The sequence below is a fragment of the Vidua chalybeata genome, chromosome 18 (assembly GCF_026979565.1).
Source record: "Vidua chalybeata isolate OUT-0048 chromosome 18, bVidCha1 merged haplotype, whole genome shotgun sequence".
In the NCBI taxonomy this organism is placed as follows: Eukaryota; Metazoa; Chordata; class Aves; order Passeriformes; family Viduidae; genus Vidua; species Vidua chalybeata.
The window spans coordinates 10,379,654-10,400,223 of NC_071547.1; the positions used below are offsets into that span (position 1 = coordinate 10,379,654).

General features: G+C 59.6%; 4 protein-coding genes across 6 annotated transcripts; 3 read left to right on the forward strand and 1 right to left on the reverse strand.

Annotated features, from left to right (window-relative positions):
- The first annotated feature begins 4 nt into the window (after positions 1-4).
- Positions 5-7,545, forward strand: VSIG10 (V-set and immunoglobulin domain containing 10). Its single transcript, XM_053959662.1, has 9 exons — positions 5-23; positions 1,329-1,583; positions 1,797-2,081; positions 4,765-5,046; positions 5,798-6,091; positions 6,189-6,299; positions 6,561-6,573; positions 6,686-6,846; positions 6,963-7,545. The coding sequence occupies exons 1-9, from the start codon at positions 5-7 to the stop codon at positions 7,049-7,051; spliced, it is 1,509 nt and encodes a 502-aa protein (XP_053815637.1). The 3' UTR covers positions 7,052-7,545.
- A 400-nt stretch (positions 7,546-7,945) lies between these two features.
- Positions 7,946-10,620, forward strand: CFAP73 (cilia and flagella associated protein 73). Of its 2 annotated transcripts, none has more exons than XM_053959491.1 (7): positions 7,946-8,231; positions 8,742-8,877; positions 9,014-9,118; positions 9,186-9,386; positions 9,477-9,698; positions 9,969-10,127; positions 10,223-10,620. In XM_053959491.1, the coding sequence occupies exons 1-7, from the start codon at positions 8,173-8,175 to the stop codon at positions 10,310-10,312; spliced, it is 972 nt and encodes a 323-aa protein (XP_053815466.1). In that variant the 5' UTR covers positions 7,946-8,172; the 3' UTR covers positions 10,313-10,620. The 2 variants fall into 2 exon arrangements, with proteins under 2 accessions (XP_053815466.1, XP_053815467.1); XM_053959492.1 differs by having other exon boundaries at positions 10,241-10,620.
- An 88-nt stretch (positions 10,621-10,708) lies between these two features.
- On the reverse strand, positions 10,709-20,381 carry DDX54 (DEAD-box helicase 54). Of its 2 annotated transcripts, none has more exons than XM_053959490.1 (20): positions 19,803-20,381; positions 15,617-15,752; positions 15,460-15,530; positions 15,192-15,377; positions 15,054-15,103; positions 14,904-14,945; positions 14,565-14,660; positions 14,334-14,455; positions 14,109-14,170; positions 13,851-13,982; positions 13,387-13,597; positions 12,964-13,098; positions 12,512-12,733; positions 12,350-12,423; positions 12,021-12,218; positions 11,714-11,859; positions 11,525-11,638; positions 11,334-11,438; positions 11,068-11,171; positions 10,709-10,990 (listed from the first exon to the last, which is right to left on the reverse strand). In XM_053959490.1, the coding sequence occupies exons 2-20, from the start codon at positions 15,669-15,671 to the stop codon at positions 10,767-10,769; spliced, it is 2,349 nt and encodes a 782-aa protein (XP_053815465.1). In that variant the 5' UTR covers positions 15,672-15,752; positions 19,803-20,381; the 3' UTR covers positions 10,709-10,766. The 2 variants fall into 2 exon arrangements, with proteins under 2 accessions (XP_053815465.1, XP_053815464.1); XM_053959489.1 differs by lacking the exon at positions 19,803-20,381 and adding an exon at positions 16,128-16,197.
- On the forward strand, positions 16,251-19,448 carry RITA1 (RBPJ interacting and tubulin associated 1). The gene is made up of 3 exons (XM_053959664.1): positions 16,251-16,471; positions 16,638-17,516; positions 17,944-19,448. Exons 1-2 carry the CDS (start codon positions 16,251-16,253, stop codon positions 17,170-17,172), a joined length of 756 nt encoding a protein of 251 aa, XP_053815639.1. The 3' UTR covers positions 17,173-17,516; positions 17,944-19,448.
- Positions 20,382-20,570: the final 189 nt, after the last annotated feature.

Consider the following 20,570-nt stretch of genomic DNA (forward strand, 5'->3'; position numbering starts at 1 on the left):
CAAGATGGCGGGCGGCGCCGGGGGTGGGGGGGTCTCAAGATGGCGGCCGCCCAAAGCGGCGGTTCTGAGGCGGCGGGACCCGATGGATGGACTGAAAAACGCCAATCACTTGTTTTTTAAAATGTTTAAAGTTTAATAATAATAAAATGGTTATAAAAATAGTAATATAATTAGAGTAATAAAAATTTAGAGTTAGGACAATTACAAGACAATAAAAAGCAAAGAATTACGGACGTCCGGATGCTCTCGGGCCCTTAAGCCCCATAAGCATCCCTTGTGAGCAAAGGAATAACCTTAAAAGCAATAGCCTGTTGCATATTCATACATCCCATACATGATGCATAAATTCCTTGCAAATTAAGAGCTTTTCTGGTTTTTGTCAACTTCTTCTCCTTAATCCTGGTGGTTCCATAAAGATGGAGAGAAGGTGGAAGAATGTTTGTCTTTTCCGATAAGGAGGCCGTAACTCTTTGTGGGCCCCGTCACTGCCATCTCTGTGAGAAGAATTTCTTGATTATCTCATCTCTTTCTTGAGTTAGTTATAAAGTATCTTACATAGTATAGTTTCTATTTTAACATTGTGTTATAACCTAAAAATACATTCAAAACACTACTTGAGATAATTAATACAGCATAACTTTCCAACGTTACACATATAATATTCATTGTAACATTTGCAAAAAGCCAATCAAAATATGCATTTTTCACAGTGTGTTAAATGTATTTTTAGGTTATAACACAATGTTAAAATAGAAACTATACTACGTAAGATACTTTTTAACTAGCTCAAGAAAGAGATGGGATAATCAAGGAATTCTTTGCACAAAGATAACAATTACAGAAACCCCTAAATTTTCCAGAGGAGAGAAATTTATGGCTTTCCTTATCAACAGAAACGAACTTCTTCAAGCCTGACTTAGACTCGAAAGCGTCTGGGAATTAACAGAAACTTTTTGACAAGTAACCAGACAAATTTCTTGTTTTAAATAAAATATATGCATAATCATGAAGTGTTTTGTATATGCAACAGGCCATTGCTTTTAAGGTGATTCCTTTGTTCACAAAGCATGCTTGTCGTGGCTTAAGTGCCCGAGAGCATCCGGACGTCCGTAATTCTTTGCTTTTTATTGTCTTGTAATTGTCCTAACTCTAAATTTTTATTACTCTAATTGCATTACTATTTTTATAACCATTTTATTATTATTAAACTTTAAAACTTTTAAAAACCCAGTGATTGGCGTTTTTCACACACACTACTCGAGAGAATTAATATAAGCATAACTTTCCAACATTACACACATAATGCCCATTGCTACATTTGCGAAAAGCCAGTCATAAAACCTGCATTTTTCACACGGACAAACCCCCTGTCGGGCCCCTGGCGGGCCCTGGCGGGCGGGTCCTCCGCGGCCGGGCCCGCCCGCCCTCCGCGGGCCTGCGGCCGGGGCGGCGGCCGGGCAGCACCGCCCCCGCGGGGCCCTGCGGCCGGCACACGGCCGTGCGGCGCCTCGGCGCGATGCCGCCGGCGCGCCTCTTCCTCGCCCTTTGCTTCTGGAGGCTGGTGCCGCGCCGGGAGGCCGCAGGTAGCGCGGGCTGAGGGGAGGGGAGCAGGGAGCTGCGTCCCTTTTCCTGATCCTGGCGTGCGCTGGATGATTTTAGTCACCTCAGAGGTCCCCCAGCAGCCCCCCTAGCAAGCACCTCAGAGGGCTGGCACAGATGAGCAGTCCGGGTCTTTGCTGCAGAAGGCGGCTTTGCCCGTTCCCTCCATCCCTAACGCCGTCCCTTCTCTCTTGCAGGAACAGATGAAGTGGTCTTTGGGCAGGTGGGAGGAAGCATCCTCCTCTTATGCCGCAACGTGTCCAAGGAAGCCGCCGAGGTGGTCTGGTTCCAGGGGGATCCGCACTCCTTCCCTCCTCTCTTCTCCTCGAGGGTCTCCTTCCCCCCCGACGTCCGCTTTTCCCTGGTGGACAACAGCTCCCTGAGCATCACGGAGCTGCGTGCGCAGGACGAGGGCAACTACACCTGCAGGGAAGTGCTGAACAAGACGGACCATGAGCACAGGGTGCAGCTCCTGGTGGCCAGTAAGTCATCCCCACAGCTGAGCTTCCTCCCCTCCGCCTTCCACATCCCCAAATTCATCTGGCACCGGTGGGAAAATAGTATTTGGAAAGTGTAAATGGCTTTATGGTGCAGAATCTCTCTCACATCCGCTCACAAGCACCAAAATGTGTGTCCAAGTGGCCTGTCACAGGTCTGACATATGCAGGGGAAATGGCAGCTCTCAAGGCCTTGCTGTGTCTGTTCTTCATTGCTGATGATAAATGAGTTTTTGGGCACATCTTCCATTCTCTGTAGCTATTCCACGGGGACCCTTTGCCTCAGAGTCTGGCTGACTTGAGTCTCCATAAAGCTTGGGGTAGGGGCTGCTGCTCACTGTCTGCTTTCCCTTGTTTGGGGTAGATGTGCTGTGCCATCCTTTTAGTGAGAGAACTCTTCCCAGCTGAGAAGTCTTACATTGATGGCAGCACAAAATTCCTCAGGTTTATGTGGGAGCAGTGTCCTTAGAGTTGTACCTGTTATCAGCACAGGCTGGTTCTGTCAGCCCCTCTGTGTCTTCTGGTGCTCTCCCCCTTTTCCATCTCTATTTCATCCATTCATTCCCTTAGAAATGTTCAGAGCACAGGTGGAAGTCAGGCTGGAAAGTGCTCCAGCCAGTTCATCCTTCCTGCTTCTGCCAGGGAACCATTATTTTGCCCTGATGCCTCATGTATTCCATGGGAACAGCCCCCTCCAGATCTGGTGCCACTCTTAGTCCCTTTAGGATTGAGAAGAGGGAAAATCCCCTGCATTTTCACCCTCTGTACTCCCTTGGCCCTTTCCTTTCTTGCTGTTCTTTCCATGTGTGAGACCTGTTTGCCTTCGGGGTGTTCCTTCCTTCTGCCTGTGTGTAAACACTGCACCTGTTCTGTACAGATTAACCTCTTGAAAGTTCACAGGAGTAAAAGTTCTCTTCCTGCAGCAAGGAATGTGCAGGTGGAGGTGTGGAAGGATTGAACCCTAGACTGCTTCAGGGAACAGATCTGTAGGCACTGGGCTGAGGAGTGGGGAGCCCCAAATCTGGAGCACTGGGGCAGAACGCTCAGGAGCAAAACATATTTATGGGGTGCCAAGTGTTGGTGCTGCACTCTGGACTTCATTTCTTAGTCTGAAATTCATTGTGTCACTTAATTTCCAAGAACAACAGAGGTGATGTGGGCATAGCCTTTGATAGGTGAGGAGGAGATTTCTGGAGATGCTTTAGCTCAGCAGGAGAAGCATCAGCAAAAGTTAGAAGTTCAACCTCTGGCCTGTAGCAGGTCCTGTTGGTGGAACATCTTATCCTGGCCTGGAGCAAATTTTGGACACGGACTTGGCACTGCTGTGGGAGAGCCTCCCAGGATATGTAGAGGTTTTGTGTGGGAATAACCAGCTGACAGTCTTCAGCCCATCCTATGGGTGGTACCAAAATGTTCTCTTTTTGTTTAAAACTGCACTTTGAAAACCTCACAAGCAGTAAGCATTCTAGTGACAGGACAAAGGTGCAGCCCTGCCTTGGGCTGTGGTTCTGTGTTTGTTTTGGATGGGAAGCACCTGTGAAGGAGACGTGCAGTTCCACACCTCCAGGGATTCCTTGGCACATCTGTGTGTGGGTTGATGCAAGAACTCTTGGCTCTTCTGTGGGTCAAATCACAACAGGACCTTTTTGCTGGTGTTTTGGGAGGGTGGAGATTTTTAGGCTTTTGGTTTGTTAACTTTGTGGGAGCAGGTTTTTTTTAGACAGAGCTGTGCTGGGAGAGTCTGGAAGTTCAGGATGTAAAGCTGATGGCTTCAGGAGACTGTTCCTGAGGTGAGCACACAAAGTGCAGCTCTGGCTGGACATCCTGGAGGGGCTGTGTGCCACCGATGTGGGGCAGTTTCTGCTGGTTGAGGCTGACAGGACTATTAACCACAGCCAGGGTTTGGGATCACTTTGATCCTCCCCAGAGATAGGACACAGGGAGTGTTGCAGAGAACTTTCTTGCCAGAGCTGGGTGGTTTCAAAGATCACCTGAGGTGTGTGTACAGTTCCTGCAGAGACAAGCCCCAGGAAGGTGTGTTCTTGCAGCTCACACGAGGGTTTGCCATGATGGTTTTTTTATTAATTCAAGTAATTTCAAAATCCTCTGAATAAATGCTCCCCAAAATAAGCCTCAGACATCCCTCTGACACCTCTGGTGTGGGGCTTGTTTTGGTTTGATCTCTTGGTGGGGTCTTGTTCAGCACTGCATTAGGCACACACAGGGGCATGGCCTGTTAATTCTGCCGGGATCAGAGTCCAGAATCCCTCTGGCTGTTAAATCAGCACGTGTGTGGATCACGTTTGGAAGGAGCAGCTGGGAGAGAGCCAGGACTGTGCCTTGCTCTCAAGTGATGACTCAGTGTCCCTCCCTGGTAGCTGTGCCAGGAGGACCAGGGCAGTGGGATTTCATTGTCCTGCTGTGTTTATCTCATTTCCATTGGATAAAGCTGTAGCAATCATTTTTTCCCTCCCTCAAGGCTTGGCTGTGGGGACTGTGACAGCCCCTCGTGGTCCCTGCTGGCTGTCACTTACAGCTGTGCACACCTGGGGCTGCGGGATGCAGGGCAGGGAGCAAGACTTGCAGGGAAAGAGTTTTCAAGGGGAATGACGACAAATTAATTGCAGCCCTGCAAGTGTTTCTGACCACGTGCTGTCCTTGCTGATAGATCCACCACAGGCAACCCCAAAGTGCTGGGCTGAGAGCTCCTCATCAGGGCTGATGCTGCAGCTGTTCTGCAGCTGGCCCGGGGGTTACCCCCACCCCACCCTGCACTGGAGAGAAGAGGGGCAGGATTTGGAGAACTCCAGCTGGGTCATCAGCTCCACCAGCTCCTCAGACACCCACGTGGAGACACTGAACAGCTCCCAGCTCTCCCACCGAAAAGTCTTCAAGTGTGTGGGCAGCCACGTGGTGAAGCAGGAGCAGCCTGCCTGCACTGTGGAGATAAGTGAGTGGATTTGCTGCCTCATTAACTGCTAATGAAGCTGGTGAATGGGGGGGAGGTGGGTACCCAGGTCATTCCCTGCTCTCCAGAGCACTGAGGACGTCAGGGAAGGCATGGCAGGGCACCTGAGGCCCAGATGTCCTGCAGCTGACATCCATCACGGCAGAGTTGTAGGTGAGCTGTGTTTTGGGCCCATCTTTAGGTGCCAACAAATTTCACCCCAGCAGTGTTTTCACCTGTGGAAAGCTCCCACACACCTGTGTGAAAGTGAGAGGTGGTTTGGGGGCTGTGGGCAGCTTGAGATGAGGTTTGGTAAGGTTGGGTTTAAGGGTTGTGTGTGCCCTTCAGGCATCTCAGGGATCTGGGTGGCTGATGGAAATCTGGGCTGTGCTTATCCTCCAAGGGTTGTCAAGGCTTCACAAGAGCTCTGCTGTTCCCAAGGAAAGCAATGCCTGAGCTGCTCTTCTCCTCTCTGCCATCTACCTGCTGGCTACCCTCAGGCCATTTTTCCCTGGGGATATGAAGACAGGTGTCAGAAGGGACTGAGCACCATGAAAGCTGCTCAGGTCGCTGCTTGGGAGGCTCCTGAGTGAGCCAAATGCCAAACCCATAACGCTTGCTTCCCAGACTCCCGCCTGCCTCCCTTCTGTTAATGATTATTAATCAGCCAGAAGCTTGATTGCTCGTTATGTTAATTGCCTCCATTCCCTCCTTGACTCCTGTTTTTGTTTTATTTCTCCCCGGGGGTGTTCAGAACTCCCTTCCCTGGAATCGGAGCCCCCGCAGACCTGCTTTGTGGGTGACAGTGTGACCCTGACCTGCCGGGTGACCGAGAGCACCCCGGCAGCTCGGCTCAGCTGGCTCCGGGACATCACCCAGCCCGAGGTGGAGATCCAGCCTGGGGGGAGGTTTCTCATCGCCCAGGAGGGCAACGTGTCCCGGCTCACCATCCAGAACTGCTCCCAGGGCACGGATGGTGGCTGCTACGTCTGCAAGGCCCAGAACCCCGTGGGGCTCAGGGAGCTCTTCGTCTGCCTCACGGTGAAGCGTGAGTGGGGCTGTGGCAGGAGGGCCTGGGGACACTGCACACCTGCTCTTTGGCTTGCACTGAGAATTCCTCATCCGTCTGTGTCCCCTCTCTGCAGAGCCGGTGAACATCGTTGGGGTCGTGGGTGCTGTGGTGGTCCTGTCCCTCCTGACTGTTCTCACCGTCACCGGGGTTGTGTTGTACTACAATCCCCTCCTGTGCCTCAGAGGTAGGGATTGGTTCCTCCTTCCTGGGGCTCTATCCCTAACCCACTTGTCCCTCCCCATGTGCTGGAGTCAGTCAGGGTTGCCTGTGCCGTGTCTGGGCAGGTCACCTCCACGTTTGTGCCTCTGTATGGGGCTGCCAGTGACCGTCTGGGGGAGACACAGACATGGAGGCAGGATTGGCAGGGGTTGTCCAGTCCACTAAAACCAGTGGCACTCCCAGAGGGGCAGTTTCTAATGCTGTCTGTCTTTTCTCTCCCGTTCAGGTGCTGCATTCAGGTGAGTTGACATTCCTCAGCCCAGTCCCTCATGGCATCACTACTCAGCCTTCCTGTAGGGCAGGGAACAGGCTCTCCTCAGCCTTTCATCCAGCTTGCTCTGCTGTTCCCAGGAATGCAGACTCAGGGGATGTCTTAGTGCTGGTGGACTCTGAAGATGACGAGGAGGGGAAGGGGAGCGAGGAGGCCCCGAGCAGCTGCAGCGAGCACGAGGCCATGGCGCTGGTCGGTGGGAGCAGGGCCCAGGCTGCTCACCTGAACCACCTCACAGAAGGTGAGGAGCCACCTGCTCCCTGCTGAGCTCTGGGTCTTCCCAGAGCAGCTGCCAGGGAGGGAGGAATTCTTGATGGCTGTTGTAGCTGAGATGCTGCTGCTCTGTGCCCTGTGTAGGTGACGATGACGAGCTCCATGGTGGGGTCTCTGCACAGGAAGTGAGAGAAGAGAGAGACACGAGGCTCATAGCTTCTATCCCTCCTTGAGGAAGCACACGGAGCTCCAGCTGGAATCCAGCATCAAGCAGGCCATCACTGTGTGTGGCTGAGCACAGGCTGTCAGTGTCCTGGCCCAGGACACTTCAGGCAGAGCCTTCCCACTTCTCTCTCCACCTGCCCCTTCCACAGTTTCACTCCGTCCTTCTCCAGCCATGTTTCTCCATTTCTTCTCTCCTCTTCCATTTCCCTTCTTATCTTGGGTGTCCCTAAAACAAAGTGACACCCAACCCAGGCAGAGCATGGGACCACCCCTTCATTTCAATGCCTGTGCTGGACTCAAATTCCTGTGTGGGATTCTGGCTCAGTCCCCATGAGGAGCTCTGGGATGGACAAAGTCACCACGGGGCCACAGTGGTCCTGTGACAAGGGAAGAAACGAGGGCTGTGTGGGCAGGACATGGCTGACACTGGGGAGGCTGAATGAATGACTGACATGACTGGGGAGGCTGAATTGTTTGTATTATAAATATTTTTCCCCTATTCCTTCTGCAGTGTCGCTCTATGTCCAAGTCAGGAGTTAATCTGTTCCTTGTCAAGTGTGGGTGTAGGGTAAGGGGGACATGAGCACACATACGAGGGGACAAAGGGGACCTGACAGCACACAGGGGATCACAGGGGATCTGATGGCCCGTGCAGTGGAAGGGAAGCACTCCTGGGACACGCAGGGAGAGGCAGGGTCTGCGCTGTGGGTGAAGTCAGGGGGTCTGAGCCATCCCTGGGGTGTCAGAACAGTGGGAGCTGGAGCAGGCTGAGGGGGACAGGGAGGGGTGGGGACGGTGGTTGTGGTCCAGCTGTGCACAGTGGTCTCTGAAGGGCCAGAGGGTTCTCAGGGGCTGGAGTGGGGTCTGAGGGCTGGAGGGAACGGATGTGGGTGGAAGGATGGGATGGTTTGAGGGCTGAGAGTGGGAGCCTCCCTGCAAGCAGCGCTGGTACATTCCCTGTGCCCCGCACCGTGCCCTCGCAGCGGCGCTTGGAGCCAAGCCAGGAAAATCCCAGGGAGCTGCAGGAGCCTCTGGCTGCCCCTGGCAACTCTGTTGTGCTGCCACCACCTCGGCTGTCCCCGTCCCAGCTCCCCGCAGGCTCCTGGGCGAGGAGGAGGCACCGGCCGAGATGGACTCGGAGCTGGAGGAGCGGTTGCGAGAGGCTTTCCGGGACAAGCTGCGGCTGCTGTGAGTGACACCCCTCTGCCCTCCCCGTGGCAGGTGACCAAAGGGTTGGCAACCGGGCCAGCATGTCCTGCGTGCCCTGTGATCTCGGTTTGTGTTCCCATCTCTGGGTGCCACTGCCAGGATGGGTGCCACTGGGTGGGTGCAGTGTCCCCAGCTGAGGCTCCCAGGGAGGAGAGGACATTGCAGCCATGGGCAGGGGCAGGCAGGGGAATTCCCCGGGTTCTAACAAGAAAGCTGAGATTGTGGTGTGACTTGTCCTTCCCTGCGGAACAGCACTGGTGCTGGGGGGCTCCAAGTAGGGGAGGCTGGAGTGGGAGGGGTGGGCAGGAACGAGGTTGGGCCAAGAACATGAATGCAGACAGGGCTAAGCCTGTGTGGCTCCTGACAACCCCTGCACCCACGGGGGAGCGGGCCAGGCTCCCCGCGCTGAGCCCCGCGGACAGCGGTGGCCCGTGGGAGCCCTGCCCGTGCCACGGTGGCAGATGCCCTGCCCAGGCTTTCCCTCCCCAGCCCGGCCGAGCTGCGCGCAGCCCGTGGCAGGACGGTGGCGGCGCGGGACCGCGCCACGCTCCCGCCATCCACCCGTGTGCTCCTGAAGAGGCGGGAGGTGGCGGAGGCGGAGCGGGAGCTGCAGAACCAGCGGCAGGTGAGGGCGTCCCCTCCCCGGGCGCTGCAGGTGTGCCGTGGGGACAAGGGGGCTGGCAGGCGTGTCCCCAGCTCCCCACGGGCCGGGGAGTGCACAAGCGGGGGGGCGATGCTCTCGATACCCTGCGATCCCGCAGGAGTTCCAGCAGCGGATGCAGCGCCTGGCGCAGCGCCGGCAGCAGCTGGCCCGGAGGCGAGAGCAGCACCGCGACGCCGTGCTCAGATTTGACTCCTTCCTCAAGGTACCGGGCCGGGGGCCGGGGCCGGGCCGGCCGGAGGGTGCCCGCTGACCCCGTGCCCACGGCGCAGGCGGTGGCGGCCCGGCGGGAGCAGGCGCTGCGCCGGGCGGGCGAGGAGCGGGCGCGGGCGGCGGCGGAGCGAGCTGAGGCCGCCCGGCTGCAGCGGGAGCTGGAGCGGCTGCTGCGGCACAGGGAGCGCCTGGCCCGGCGCCTGCGGAGCCTCCGGCCCTTCGGGGACTACCTGCGGGACGTGCTGGCCACCATGGGGCAGGTGAGCGTGGGCTCCTGCGGTGCCACCCCGCGTGTCCCCAAGCCCCTTGGAGGGGTCATCCCTCCAGGGCTGCCGCCTCCCACTGCCCAGTTCCAGGACGTGCCGGCCATGCTGATGCATTTCGGGGTGCTGGCGGGGGTGCGGGCAGCCCTGGCACGGGAGGCAGAAGCCGGGCAGGAGCAGCTGGCCCAGGGCAGGGCACAGCTCCAGCGGTACCGTCAGGAGACCAGCATCCAGCTCCTGGGCACCAGGAATGAGCTGGCCCGGCTCCACGCACGCCTGGAGGCTGCCCGCCAAGACGTGCTCCAGTGGGTAAGGGGGATGTAGGGTGCCCAAGGACCCCCAGGGAGAGGGGCAGCAGTACAGACCCCAGGTGTGCTGCACAAGGGAGATGCCCAGTGCGGTGGAAGTGCCAAGTTGGGCTGCACCCTTCTGGGCTGAGCTGAGGATACACACATGCCGAAAAAGCAGCAGCTCTGCATAGGGGGGGATACACAGCCAGGACTCCTGGGTCCCCCTGGCCAGGCCTGGGGGGCGCAGAAGGACTCAGGGCAGTGGCCAAAGGCTCACTCTGTCCCCCAGGAGTCCTGCTGGGCCCACATCCAGAGCACAGCCATCCAGAAGACCCTGCTGCTGGGGCAGATCAAGCTGGCTGTACTGAACCTCTTCCAGCAAACCACTGCACAGCTCAGGATCCCCACGGACAGAGCCCAGGAGGACACGAAGGCCCAGCTGGACATGGTCAGCACAACACTTTCCCAGGGCAGTGGGGCTGGGGACACACAGGGGCATTTACATCCCTAGATGGCTGTGGCATCAATCTCCCATCTCTACAGCTGCTGCTCTGCATGCAGGCCCTGGCTGACATCTGTGCCACTGGCACACACCCACAGCACCACAGGAGTGCCAGGCTGCTTCGGGGCTAGGAATAGCCCCTGGGGACACCTGCCTGCTCCTGGGGCTGCGGAGAGGCTGCCAGGGCCAGCATGGAGCCACAGGACCCGTGGAGATAGAGGTAATTCCCTGCAAGTCTGGAAATCCCATGTCAAGAGGCAACATGGATGGCAGTGGCACAGTCACACTGGGATGGCACCACACCCAGGCAGGGTCAGGGCACTCCTGAGGTTCCCTCCTGCACAGAGCACCCCAGGCAGGAGGACGAGGAGGAGGGAGCTGCTGTTGGCATCTCTGAAGGTGCTTCACATCAAAATACATCAAAATACATCCAGCTGTGCAGCCGCAGCACCTGCTTGTTCTTGCGTCTCTAGGGAAAGAATTACCCCAGGCACGATGCTTGGAGCAAGCACAGAGAGAAGCTGGGATGCAAAACCAACCAATATTTACTGTCCCCTTCCCCAGCTCCCAGCCCAGGCGTGTCCCCTACATCCTCTTCCTCAGCTTGCCCTTCCTGGCAGCGCCCGCCCGGCGCCCGAAGGCCATTTGCCGCAGCTCCTGCACGCGCTGCCGGTTGCGGGCCTTGAGGCGCTTCAGGCCCCCGCTCTGCAGGAAGCGCTGCTTGGCCGCCTTCTTGCGCTGCTTCAGGATCTGCTGCTTGTTCTTCAGCTCCGAGCGCACCCTGCCCTGCGCCGGGGGCTGCGCGGGGCCTGCGGGGACATGGCTGTGCTCAGAGCCGGCCTGAGGGGAACAGTGCAGGGCTCTGTTGCTTGCTTCAGGTACTCACCATGCCCACGCCTGTGCTTCCCTCTGAACTGCTCCCTGCTGCGTGGCCCTTCCTCATCCTCATCCCGCTCGTCAACCTTGTACTTCTGCTTCCACTTCTCATAGCTGGGACGGGCGCGTTAAGGGAACACGTGGTGACTCTTCCCTTGACCCTGTGCTCCCTCCCCTGGCTGCTGCCGTGGCAGGGGATGGAGCCCTGACACGTGGGTCCAGCCCTGCTCCCGCAGCGCCCAGCCCAGGCAGGCAGCAGTGCCCATGGCAGGATACAGGTTGTTCTTGTAGGAGCTGCTGATGTAGCGCCCGCTCTCCGTCCGCACCTTCTTCTTGTCCTCCTGGCCCGTCTGCCCCACAAACCGCTTCTTCTTGCGGTCCCTGCGAGAGACAGAAGGGTGGTGGGACCGAGCAGTGCCACCCCCAGCCCTGAGTCTCCCTCCAGCCCATGGGCAAACCCCACTCACCACTTGAGCAGCTGCTTGCTCTTGTTGAGGTTGTGGTTCTCGTCGCCCATGAGATCCAGCACGGCCCCGGCCGCCTGCTGCTCGAAGGCGCTGCCCTCGCCACCCACGCTCAGCCTGCAAAGGGGGGTGATGAGAGCAGCCCCCACACATGCTGGGAGGGGACAGCAGCAGGAGCCCCCCCAGACTTACCCCCGCTCACTCTCAAAGTCCTTGGGCCGGTATGGGATGTAGAAGTCCTCAGCCTGCTGTGCCGGCTGCTGTGGCTTTTTCCTGGGACCATCTTCCCCTCCTCGGCCCCGTTTTCGCTTCTGGCCCCCCACATTGGAGAACACGTCCTGGATGGGGACAGTGGAGGGGTTCAGGAGCCACGTCCCCCCAACATCCCCGCAAGTCTCTGCACCAACCCCCGAGCCCCAGCACAATCTGAGGGCCCTGGTGCTGCCAGCACTGGGCCAAGGCAGCTCTGCAGCAGTTCCTGCATCCGTGACCCAATTACCTGGAGGTCTTCCTGCTCTCCTTCCCCATCCTGAGGCTTAGGAGGGGCCGGGCACAGCCCCTGCCCTTTAAGTGCTGCTGCCCGCTTCTCCTGCTGCCCACGCTGGAACTTCTCGATCAGGGCACGGTCGTGGCGCCGCTTCGATCGCATCATGGTGCTGGCCGGTGTCCGGGATGTGGCGTTGATCTCAAAGATGGTCTGTCCCCAGGACAGGAGCATGATTCCCAGTGAGCCACGTGGGTCTCCCCTCCCCTCCCCTCCCCTCCCCTCCCCTCCCCTCCCCTCCCCTCCCCTCCCCTCCCCTCTCCTTCCCTCCCGTCTCAACTCACCGCCTTGGACTTGTAGGTTTTAATGCTATCCACCAACTTCAGCCTCTGCAGCTCGGTGTCTTCGAAGCGAGCTCCTGGGGAAGGCAGGCAGGAGAGAGGCACAGATCAGTTTCCTGGGGAGGGCAACGGGGTCTCCTCCCTCAGCACCCCCTCAGCACTCACTGAAGAGGGGGTGCATGCCCAGCTGGGACACATCCAGGTCCTTGGCCCTCTTGATGGACTCTGGCGAGGGGCCGGGCCGGGAGCGCAGGTACTGCTTGTGGGCGTTGTCTGCGACGCGGCGGAGGCTGCGCAGCTCCAGAGAGCCCTCGTGGTCCGTCAGCAGCAGGCATTCCTCGTCGTCCACCAGGCTCTGCGGGACACGGCCCAGGACCCCGCCAGCATCTGCAGCCCAGGGCACACCGTGTCACCTCCCAGCAGCCACCCTGGATTTCTCAGAGCAGAGCTGACCGCTCCAGGGAGCTCGGCACTGTTCAATCAGCATCCCCCACACACAGGGTGTATCACAGCCCCAGCACCCCATTCTCCCCATCTGTGTGAGGGCCCACCACAAGACCACAAACTCCAGCACTGGCCAAGGATAACACCCCAGTGGCCACACAGCCATCCCTCACCTGCAGGCATCTCCTGGGCTCCGGCGAGGACGAGCGGGCGGCCCAGGAAGAGGTGGAGGTCGAACACATAGGGCATCTCGTCAGGAGCCACCAGCGAGTAGGCAGTGCCACTCCGGCCAGCTCGGGCCACGCGACCTGGCATGGGCAAGAGGAGAATGGGAAACCATACCCAGCCAGCCCAGCCTGGCCCCACCCGGGCAAGGGATCCCTGGTGTCCCTGGCAGTCTACACACGTGACATTTACCGTGAGGCCATGGCTGGCAAGGGGCTGTGGGTGGCTGGGAAAGGGACAAGGGGAAACTCTACAGAAAAGCTACCAGTCCTGCCCCCAAGAGCTCTCACAGTCCAGCTGGGACATCAGTGACACTGCTTGTCCCCAGTCTGTCCCTCAGTATCTCAACACAGGTGGGCACTGGCACCCACCGACACGATGCAGGAACAGCTTGCCCTTGGCAGGGAAGCTGAAGTTGATGACATTGTCCAGCATGGGGATGTCCAGCCCCCGGGCAGCCACGTCGGTGACCAGCAGCACTGGGCACTTGCCCTGGGAGAACTTGGCAATGTTGATCTTGCGGGCGGTCTGGTCCAGAGAGCTGTAGATGTGGGTGCAGCGGATGCCCTGCGCCGTCAGCAGCTGGGAAGGAGGGAACAGAGACTGAATGGGTGTGCCCTCAGCAGAGAGACAGGGCCAGAGACTCTAGAGTGGCCACCTGGACCTCCAAATCCCGCTGTGCTCCCTTCTCTCTCTGAGGGATGAATGGATGCAGCACCTCCACGATCACACATTGTAGGGTTTCTCCTTCAACCCAGTGAAACAGAGGGAGAGATTCCAGCAGGGACCTGCCACAGCTGCAGACCCCACAGGGGCACCCCCAAATGCCACGTACCTCCTTCAGATACTCCGTGTGGTGCTTGGTGGCCACGAAGACGACTGTCTGGTCCTGGGGCTTCACCACGCTGCGGAGCAGGTGGAGCAGCACGGCCGGTTTGTCGTCCCCGCGCACGTGGAAGAACACCAGCTGCAGCACGAGGGCAGCGCTCAGCCCTCTGCCACCACTGCCACCCTTGTCCCCTCCTCAGGGCCACGTGGCTTGCAGGGGGTAGGGGGCACAAAGCCCATCTTGAACTCCCCCCACCCATCTCACCTTGAGCTGCTCACTCAGCTTGGACTCCACATCCAGGCGGATCAGCATCGGCTCAGTGAGGCCTGTGGTGACACACAGGACATGGGTCACTCACGGCGTGTCCTGCTGGGGACACCCGCTTGGCACAGCATTAATCCAGCTTGGTTTTCCCAGTGCTGGGCTCGGCCTGGCTGCAGGACTGTGTGGTGTCCCTGTCCCCAGTGCCACCTGCCCCCAGCTCCTCACCAGCCCGGGCAAACTCGACGAGCAGCTTGGGCAGCGTGGCGGAGAACAGCACGGTCTGGTGGCAGTCTGGGAGCCGGGCGATGATCTCCTGGAGCTGCTCAGCAAAGCCCATCTCAAAGAGCCTGCAGGGGAGGGGATATGGGACATGGCAGGTCCCTCCCTGCCACTCCCTGGGCCTCTCACCCGTGTGGGGACACTGCCAGCCCTGGGGACACCCTGTGCCCTGCTGACCTGTCGGCCTCGTCAAACACCACGTACTCCACGGTGTGCAGCTTCAGCTTCATCTCCACTGCCACGTGCACCAGGCGCCCAGGGGTGGCTATGATTCTGTGGGGACAGAGGTGGTGACAGGACCAGGCCGAGGGGGAGGCAGTGTCCCCACACCATCCTGGGAACAGGTCCCAAGTCCAACCCAAAGACGACACAACAGAGACCCTGTTGTCCCACAGGAAGTTGCTCCAAGGGAACACCAGGAATGCCCATCAGGCACACCAGCTCTAAACACCAGTGATGTCCCTGGATGGCTGGTGGCCATTTCCCCACTGGGTCCCCTCCCTGTGCCCCACTCACATGTCAGGGTTCTCATGCAGGGCAGCAAACTGGTCCTCCATCCTGTGAGAGAGGGGAGAGGCTGGGGTGGCACCGGGCAGCTCAGCCCCTCACCAGGTTTTGGGGAAGCTCAGGGTAGCAGGGATTGGAGGGGACATGGGGACAGCTTACTTGTCTCCTCCCAGGATCAGGGCTGTCTTCAAGCCAGTGAACTTGCCCAGCTGCAGGGTGAGGAATAAACATACCGGTGGGATGCAGAACCAAACCCATTGCCCCTGTTGTTCCCACTCTCCCCCAGGTCCCCTGTACCTCCTTGGTGAACTTGAGGGTCTGCAGGGCCAGCTCCCGGGTGGGCGAGAGGATGAGGGCGCGTGCCCCGGCCTGGCTGGGCGCCTTCAGCCGCTCGAACATGGGGATGAGGAAACAGGCCGTCTTCCCGCTGCCCGTCCGGGCCATCGCCACCACATCCCGGCCACGCAGGATGGCGGGGATGGTCTGTGGGACACCACTGTCACCGTCACCATCGCTGTCCCACTGCCACCCCCTGCGACGGGGACCCACCGCTCCCCAGGCTCACCTTCCTCTGGATGGGTGTGGGCACCTTGTAGCCCTTCTTCATGATGCCCTTGAAGACGGGGTAGCTGAGGCCTAGAGGAACAGGGACAAGTGAGGGGGCATGGGCAGGTGGGGACAGTCCCTGTCCCAGGGACCGTTGTCCCCTGCCTCACACGTACCCATGGACTGGAAGCCCCCCGATTTCTTCTTCTTCTGGTTCTGGGCCCGCACCATGGCCTGAGTGTCCAGCTCAGCATCAGCGCCATCGTCCTCCTCGGCGGTGGTAGGGAAGGCGGGCAGTGGGGTGGCAGGCACCTGGGGACAGTGGGGGACACGGCTGCGGTGATGGGTCAGGGTCACTGCAGCTCTGGCAGGCAGGGGCACCAGTGCCGGTGACTGTGGGTACTGGGGACATTGGCACTGGGACACTGGCACTGGGACACGGGTACTGCGGACACGCGTACCAGGAATACGGGCACTGGGGACATTGGCACTAAGGACACTGGTACTGCGGACACCGGCACATGGGGACCGGGGCCCCAGTACCGGGAGCAGCGGCCCGGGGGTGCAGGGACACGGGGGTGCAGGGACACGCCTCACTCGGGCCCGCCCCGCCTCGCTCCGCTCCGTCCCGTCCCACTCCCGCTCCCGTCGCTTCCCTTCCCGTCCCGCCCCTTTCCCGTCCCGTACCGGCGCTCCGCGGGGCTGGCGGCGGGCGCGCGGCGCCATGTCGGTCCCGGCGGCGGAACCACGTGGCGGGGGCGGGCCCGGAAGGGGCCGGGCCCGGCCCGCGCCCGCCCCGGGGCCGCGGCCATGCGGGCGGCGGGTCCGGTCCCGGCCGGTGGCTCGGCTGCCGCCGCCGCCCGCCCTCCGCGGGGCCCCCGGGGCCGCCGCCGGGTGCGGCCGTCCTTCGTGGACGAGTCGCTGTTCGGCCGGCCCGCGGGGGCCCGCCCGCCGCCGCCCGCCTTCCCGCCGCCCTGGGCGGCTCCCGCGGCTCCCTCAGCCGGCGGCTCCCGGCCCGGCAGCCAGTGCAGGTGAGCCGTGCCTCGGGGCGCTCCCGCCGCTGCCCCGGGTTTCGGGGCTCGCTCCGCGTCGGTGTCCCCCGGCCCGGGCTCGGCCGCCCCGCCGGCTCTCGGTCACTCCCCCTCTGACATTCCCCGCTGTAACCAACCCGTGTTTCTCCGCTTGTCGCCCTCCAAGGTCCCGAAGCCACGCTCCGTCCTTCTGTGACGAGTCCCTGTTTGGTGCCAAGCCGCAGGGTCCTGCCTGGGCAGCTCCGCGGATGAGGAAGGAAGATGTAGCCAAGCTCCACTCGCTGCTCTGGAGCCCCCCGCCTGCTCCCCAGAACCAGCCTGGCCTTTCCCCGCACTGCAGGGGGACTCCCCTGCGAGCCGTCCATCCGCCAGCCTCCGCGCCTCCGGCCACGTCTGAGCCCGGCCACAAAGAGAAGTTGTGTGGCTGGAGGCATCCCAGGAGCGATGCTCGCTCCGAAGGCTGGGGTGCTCCTGGCAGAGGACGTTCCCAGTCTGTCAGCCGGCTGAGCACCCCCCCGGACAGGATTCACCTTTCTTCCAGCCTCGGCACAGAAAGGTGGAAGAACCGGAGCGCTCCAACAACCCCTGCTGCCCCCCAGGGCCCTCTGGTGAGGGGTCGGTCCAAGAGCGTGTCCGGATCTCCTGTGCCCAGGAATGCCAAGGCAGCAGGTGGCTGCACAGCCAGACCCCCCTGGAAGTGATGCCAGGTGTCCCTCTGGATGTACATACAGCCTTAGTCTACCTGAGGCCTCCCTGTAACCAAGCCCACGAGGACCCTGGGCCTTTCCATGGCTGGAAAGGAAGGATGGAGCTGTTCCATGCTGGAAGACAAGCCAGGAGCCAGAGTTGACCCCAGTGCTGGGAGCTGTGTGTCCTGGTTCAGGACACACCCCCACGGCACCAGAGCCTTGGTGGGAACAGCTGCTTCCCGAGATGTCCAGGGGGTGTCAGAGGAGGTTCCTGCTGTCTGGGAAATCCAGCTGGGAGGTCGGAGCAGCAGGAGACCCGAGTGCCCACAGTGCAGTCCCGGCCCCTCCAGGCACAGGTACACGGACATTGCAGGGACAGTGCAACTCCGTGGAGACAGGCAGGGGCCATGCAGCTCCCAGAACAGGGGGTGCTGCTGGGGTGGGGTCCCAGGTGAGTCTGGCTGGGGCAGTTGGGGTTGGAGGGCCCTGGCAGGGACCTTTGTGGTGAGAGGCATCCTGCGCCATCCCGCCTGTGCTCGTGTCTGCGGGAATGCAGGACATCCCTAGTCTGACCTGCTCGAGGCAGTCCAAGGTGGTAGAAACCCCTAGGAATAGAGGCTGCACAGCCTCTCTGGCCTCCTTCCCACTGCTCCACTGTGCTCAGGGTGAAAATTCTCCCTTTATCCAGTCAAAGCCTTTCTCGTTTCATTTTGTGTCTGTTCTCTCATTCTGCACCTGAGCACAAACCTTGGCCCAACCCTCATGGCCTCCTCTTCTTTGCAGGTATTGAGAGGCTGCTGAGGCCCTCCCAAAGGTTCCCTTCTCCAGGAAAAGAGCTCCATTCCCTCTGCCTCTATGCACAGCATGTGCCTTGGTGTCTCCCTGCTGTCCTTGCTTTGTGCCACCAACACCTTACGGACTCCTCTGACAAAGCAGGACAAGGGAGGACGAGCACAGAGGTGAGGAAAGCATTGCCCTGCGTCCCGCTGGCAGTGGGAGGATCCCAGGCTGGATGGGGTTTGTGACAGAGAAGGATCTGCACAGGGATTTTGGCAGCTCGTGGTGATGAGGAGGTGCTGAGTAAATCCATAATTGCGTGGCTGAGGGTTGTGAGGTGCTCACAGCAGTGCCACGGTGTCACCACATAAGTGCTCTGAGACAAATCTGGGATCTGGGGGATGCTGCTGAGTGATCTGGGCACGTCCAAAGCTCCTCCACTTCCTTTGCTGAGGTGGGAAAGAGCGGCTCTGTGTGTATGGAGGTGGATAAAGGACGTGGGGTTTGCAGTCACTGCTCCCTGGGGAGGGAGGCTGCAGCGAGGAGCTGCTGAGGTTACTGCGAGTTTGGTAACGCCCATGCCGAGGGAAACGCTCAAATTCACCCAAGGACACACGAAGCCAGGTTAACAGCATCCTTCTGCCCCCAGAAATGATGTTATTGCACCTTGAGCAGCAGCAGGATTGGCCCTTGACCCACTCCAGCAGGTGGAGCTGGAGCCAGCCAGGAGCCCGCACTGAGAGGAATTTCTGCTCATTTCTTGGCCTGACAGGTAGCAAGAATAACCTGACATTAAAACCTGAGAAGGTGACTGAGCATCCTTGTGATTCACTCCGAGCTCTCGGATCTCCCCCTGTGCTTCCCACTGAGGCAATCCTGCAGCTCTTCTCCACCTGGGGTAAAATTGGAGGGACAGGAAACAACCGTGGCCTTCTCAGAGGAGGGGCTGGGCGTGCTGGTGTCAATCCAGGTTGTGTTTGGGTTGTGGGCACAGTGACGTGCAGGCTGTGAAGGCTGCAGGTCTCACTGGGCTGGGAGAGAGTCCAGATGTGATTTGGACGCTAGATGGAGACAAGAGGGTTGAGGATTGACACGGGAGCAGGAATGCTGTTCCAGCAGCAGGTGGGAGATCCAGCGAGGCGAGTCGTCAGCAAACTGGGGGAACTGCCCTGGAATCTAAGCAGCAGAGAACTGAACCAGTGGGATCTTGGAGAACTGGAGTCCTTGAAAGAGGAAGCCTCTTAAAATAACGAGAGATTTTATCTGAGAATCAAGTTAACAGTGGCCTGTGTGGCCAGGATTGGCCACTTTACCCCCACTGCTGCAGTCAGGGTCCAAGGAATCAGTGGGGGAAACTAGAGCCTGTCTCATCAGCCACGCCTTCCTGTCCCACACTGGCCCAGGTTGTCACTGAGGCCTTCCAGGAGCTCAGAACTGGCACTTCCTTGCTATTTACACATGAGTACAATGTTGGTTAAGTATAAACGGGTTGTTTGTATTTTGTTCCATGACTCTCACATTGGTGCTTTACTGTTGCCCTGTCCTCTTGTTCTGCCAGAGCTGTGCAGCCCAGCACGAGAGCAAAAGCTGCTCTGTTACTGCTGGAGCTGGTGCTCACGTGGAAGAAAACCCACATTAAACCTGAATTAAATGAGGTGGGGGAAATGTTCAGGTGTTTCCTCCCTCCAAGTCCAGCCCGTCCAGTGTCACTGGTGCTCAGCTCAGGCCAGAGCTGTTGATACAGAGGCCTGAACTAAGCTGGGGATCCTCCCTGCTGCTGCCCTCATTCTTCTGCCTGCTCAGCACTGACATAAACCTCACTCTCCACCTTTGACTCCACCCTGACTCCTTGACTTGTTGCTTACTTGGGGCTAGAAGCTGTGTTGCTGCAGGCAGAGCACTCCAAAAACCAGCAGAGCTGGCAGGACCCAGGTGATAACTTGATGGCGGCAGCAGCCTGACCTTAGCAGGCTTCATCTCCTGCAGGGCCTTTGAGAGCTCCTGGATACCCCTCACAGCACCTCCTGCGCCCGGGCACGGCTGGGCTGCACTCAGGGCCCGGCTCGTTCCTACCGCCAGCGGGCCTGCGGACAGGGAGGCCCCGTCTCCGTTTTCCCCGTCTCCATGTGGCGCGGGGAGAAGCGGCTGTCCCGGCCCGGGGGCGGCCCGGGGAGAAGCGGCTGTCCCGGCCTGGGGAGAAGCGGCTGTCCCGCCCGGGAGAAGCGGCTGTCCCGCCCCAGGAGAAGCGGCTGTCCCGGCCCGGGAGAAGCGGCTGTCCCGGCCTGGGGAGAAGCGGCTGTCCCGGCCCGGGAGAAGCGGCTGTCCCGCCCGGGAGAAGCGGCTGTCCCGGCCCGGGAGAAGCGGCTGTCCCGCCCGGGAGAAGCGGCTGTCCCGCCCGGGTCCGGCGGGGTCCCGGGCCTGCTCCCCGCGGTCCCCGAGCCGCTCCCGCCCGCGTGCCGCCGTTGCCCGGTGACCGCTCCTCTCCTCCCTGACCCTGGGGCGGGGCCTCGGCGCAGCCAATGGCAGCCCGCGCTTCATTCCCGCAGAGCCCACCCCCGCCACCTCGGACCAATCAGCACCCCCATCTGTCTTGAGAGACAGCGCTTCTATCCAATGGCGAGGCGAAGTGCGTG

Excerpts from the sequence above, each read along its gene's own strand:
- DDX54 (XM_053959489.1), bottom strand. The coding sequence starts at position 16,166 with ATGGCGCCGCGCGCCCGCCGCCAGCCCCGCGGAGCGCCG. Across the intron at positions 14,171-14,333 it reads CGTCGAGTTTGCCCGGGCTG|GCCTCACTGAGCCGATGCTG; the intron begins GTGAGGAGCTGG and ends GTGTCACCACAG. Across the intron at positions 11,439-11,524 it reads AGCAAGCAGCTGCTCAAGTG|GGACCGCAAGAAGAAGCGGT; the intron begins GTGAGTGGGGTT and ends TGTCTCTCGCAG.
- VSIG10 (XM_053959662.1), top strand. Across the intron at positions 5,047-5,797 it reads TGCCTGCACTGTGGAGATAA|AACTCCCTTCCCTGGAATCG; the intron begins GTGAGTGGATTT and ends GGGGGTGTTCAG. Across the intron at positions 6,092-6,188 it reads CGTCTGCCTCACGGTGAAGC|AGCCGGTGAACATCGTTGGG; the intron begins GTGAGTGGGGCT and ends CCCTCTCTGCAG.
- CFAP73 (XM_053959491.1), top strand. The coding sequence starts at position 8,173 with ATGGACTCGGAGCTGGAGGAGCGGTTGCGAGAGGCTTTCCGGGACAAG. Across the intron at positions 8,878-9,013 it reads AGCTGCAGAACCAGCGGCAG|GAGTTCCAGCAGCGGATGCA; the intron begins GTGAGGGCGTCC and ends GCGATCCCGCAG. Across the intron at positions 9,387-9,476 it reads TGCTGGCCACCATGGGGCAG|TTCCAGGACGTGCCGGCCAT; the intron begins GTGAGCGTGGGC and ends CCCACTGCCCAG.
- RITA1 (XM_053959664.1), top strand. The coding sequence starts at position 16,251 with ATGCGGGCGGCGGGTCCGGTCCCGGCCGGTGGCTCGGCTGCCGCCGCC. Across the intron at positions 16,472-16,637 it reads CGGCCCGGCAGCCAGTGCAG|GTCCCGAAGCCACGCTCCGT; the intron begins GTGAGCCGTGCC and ends TCGCCCTCCAAG.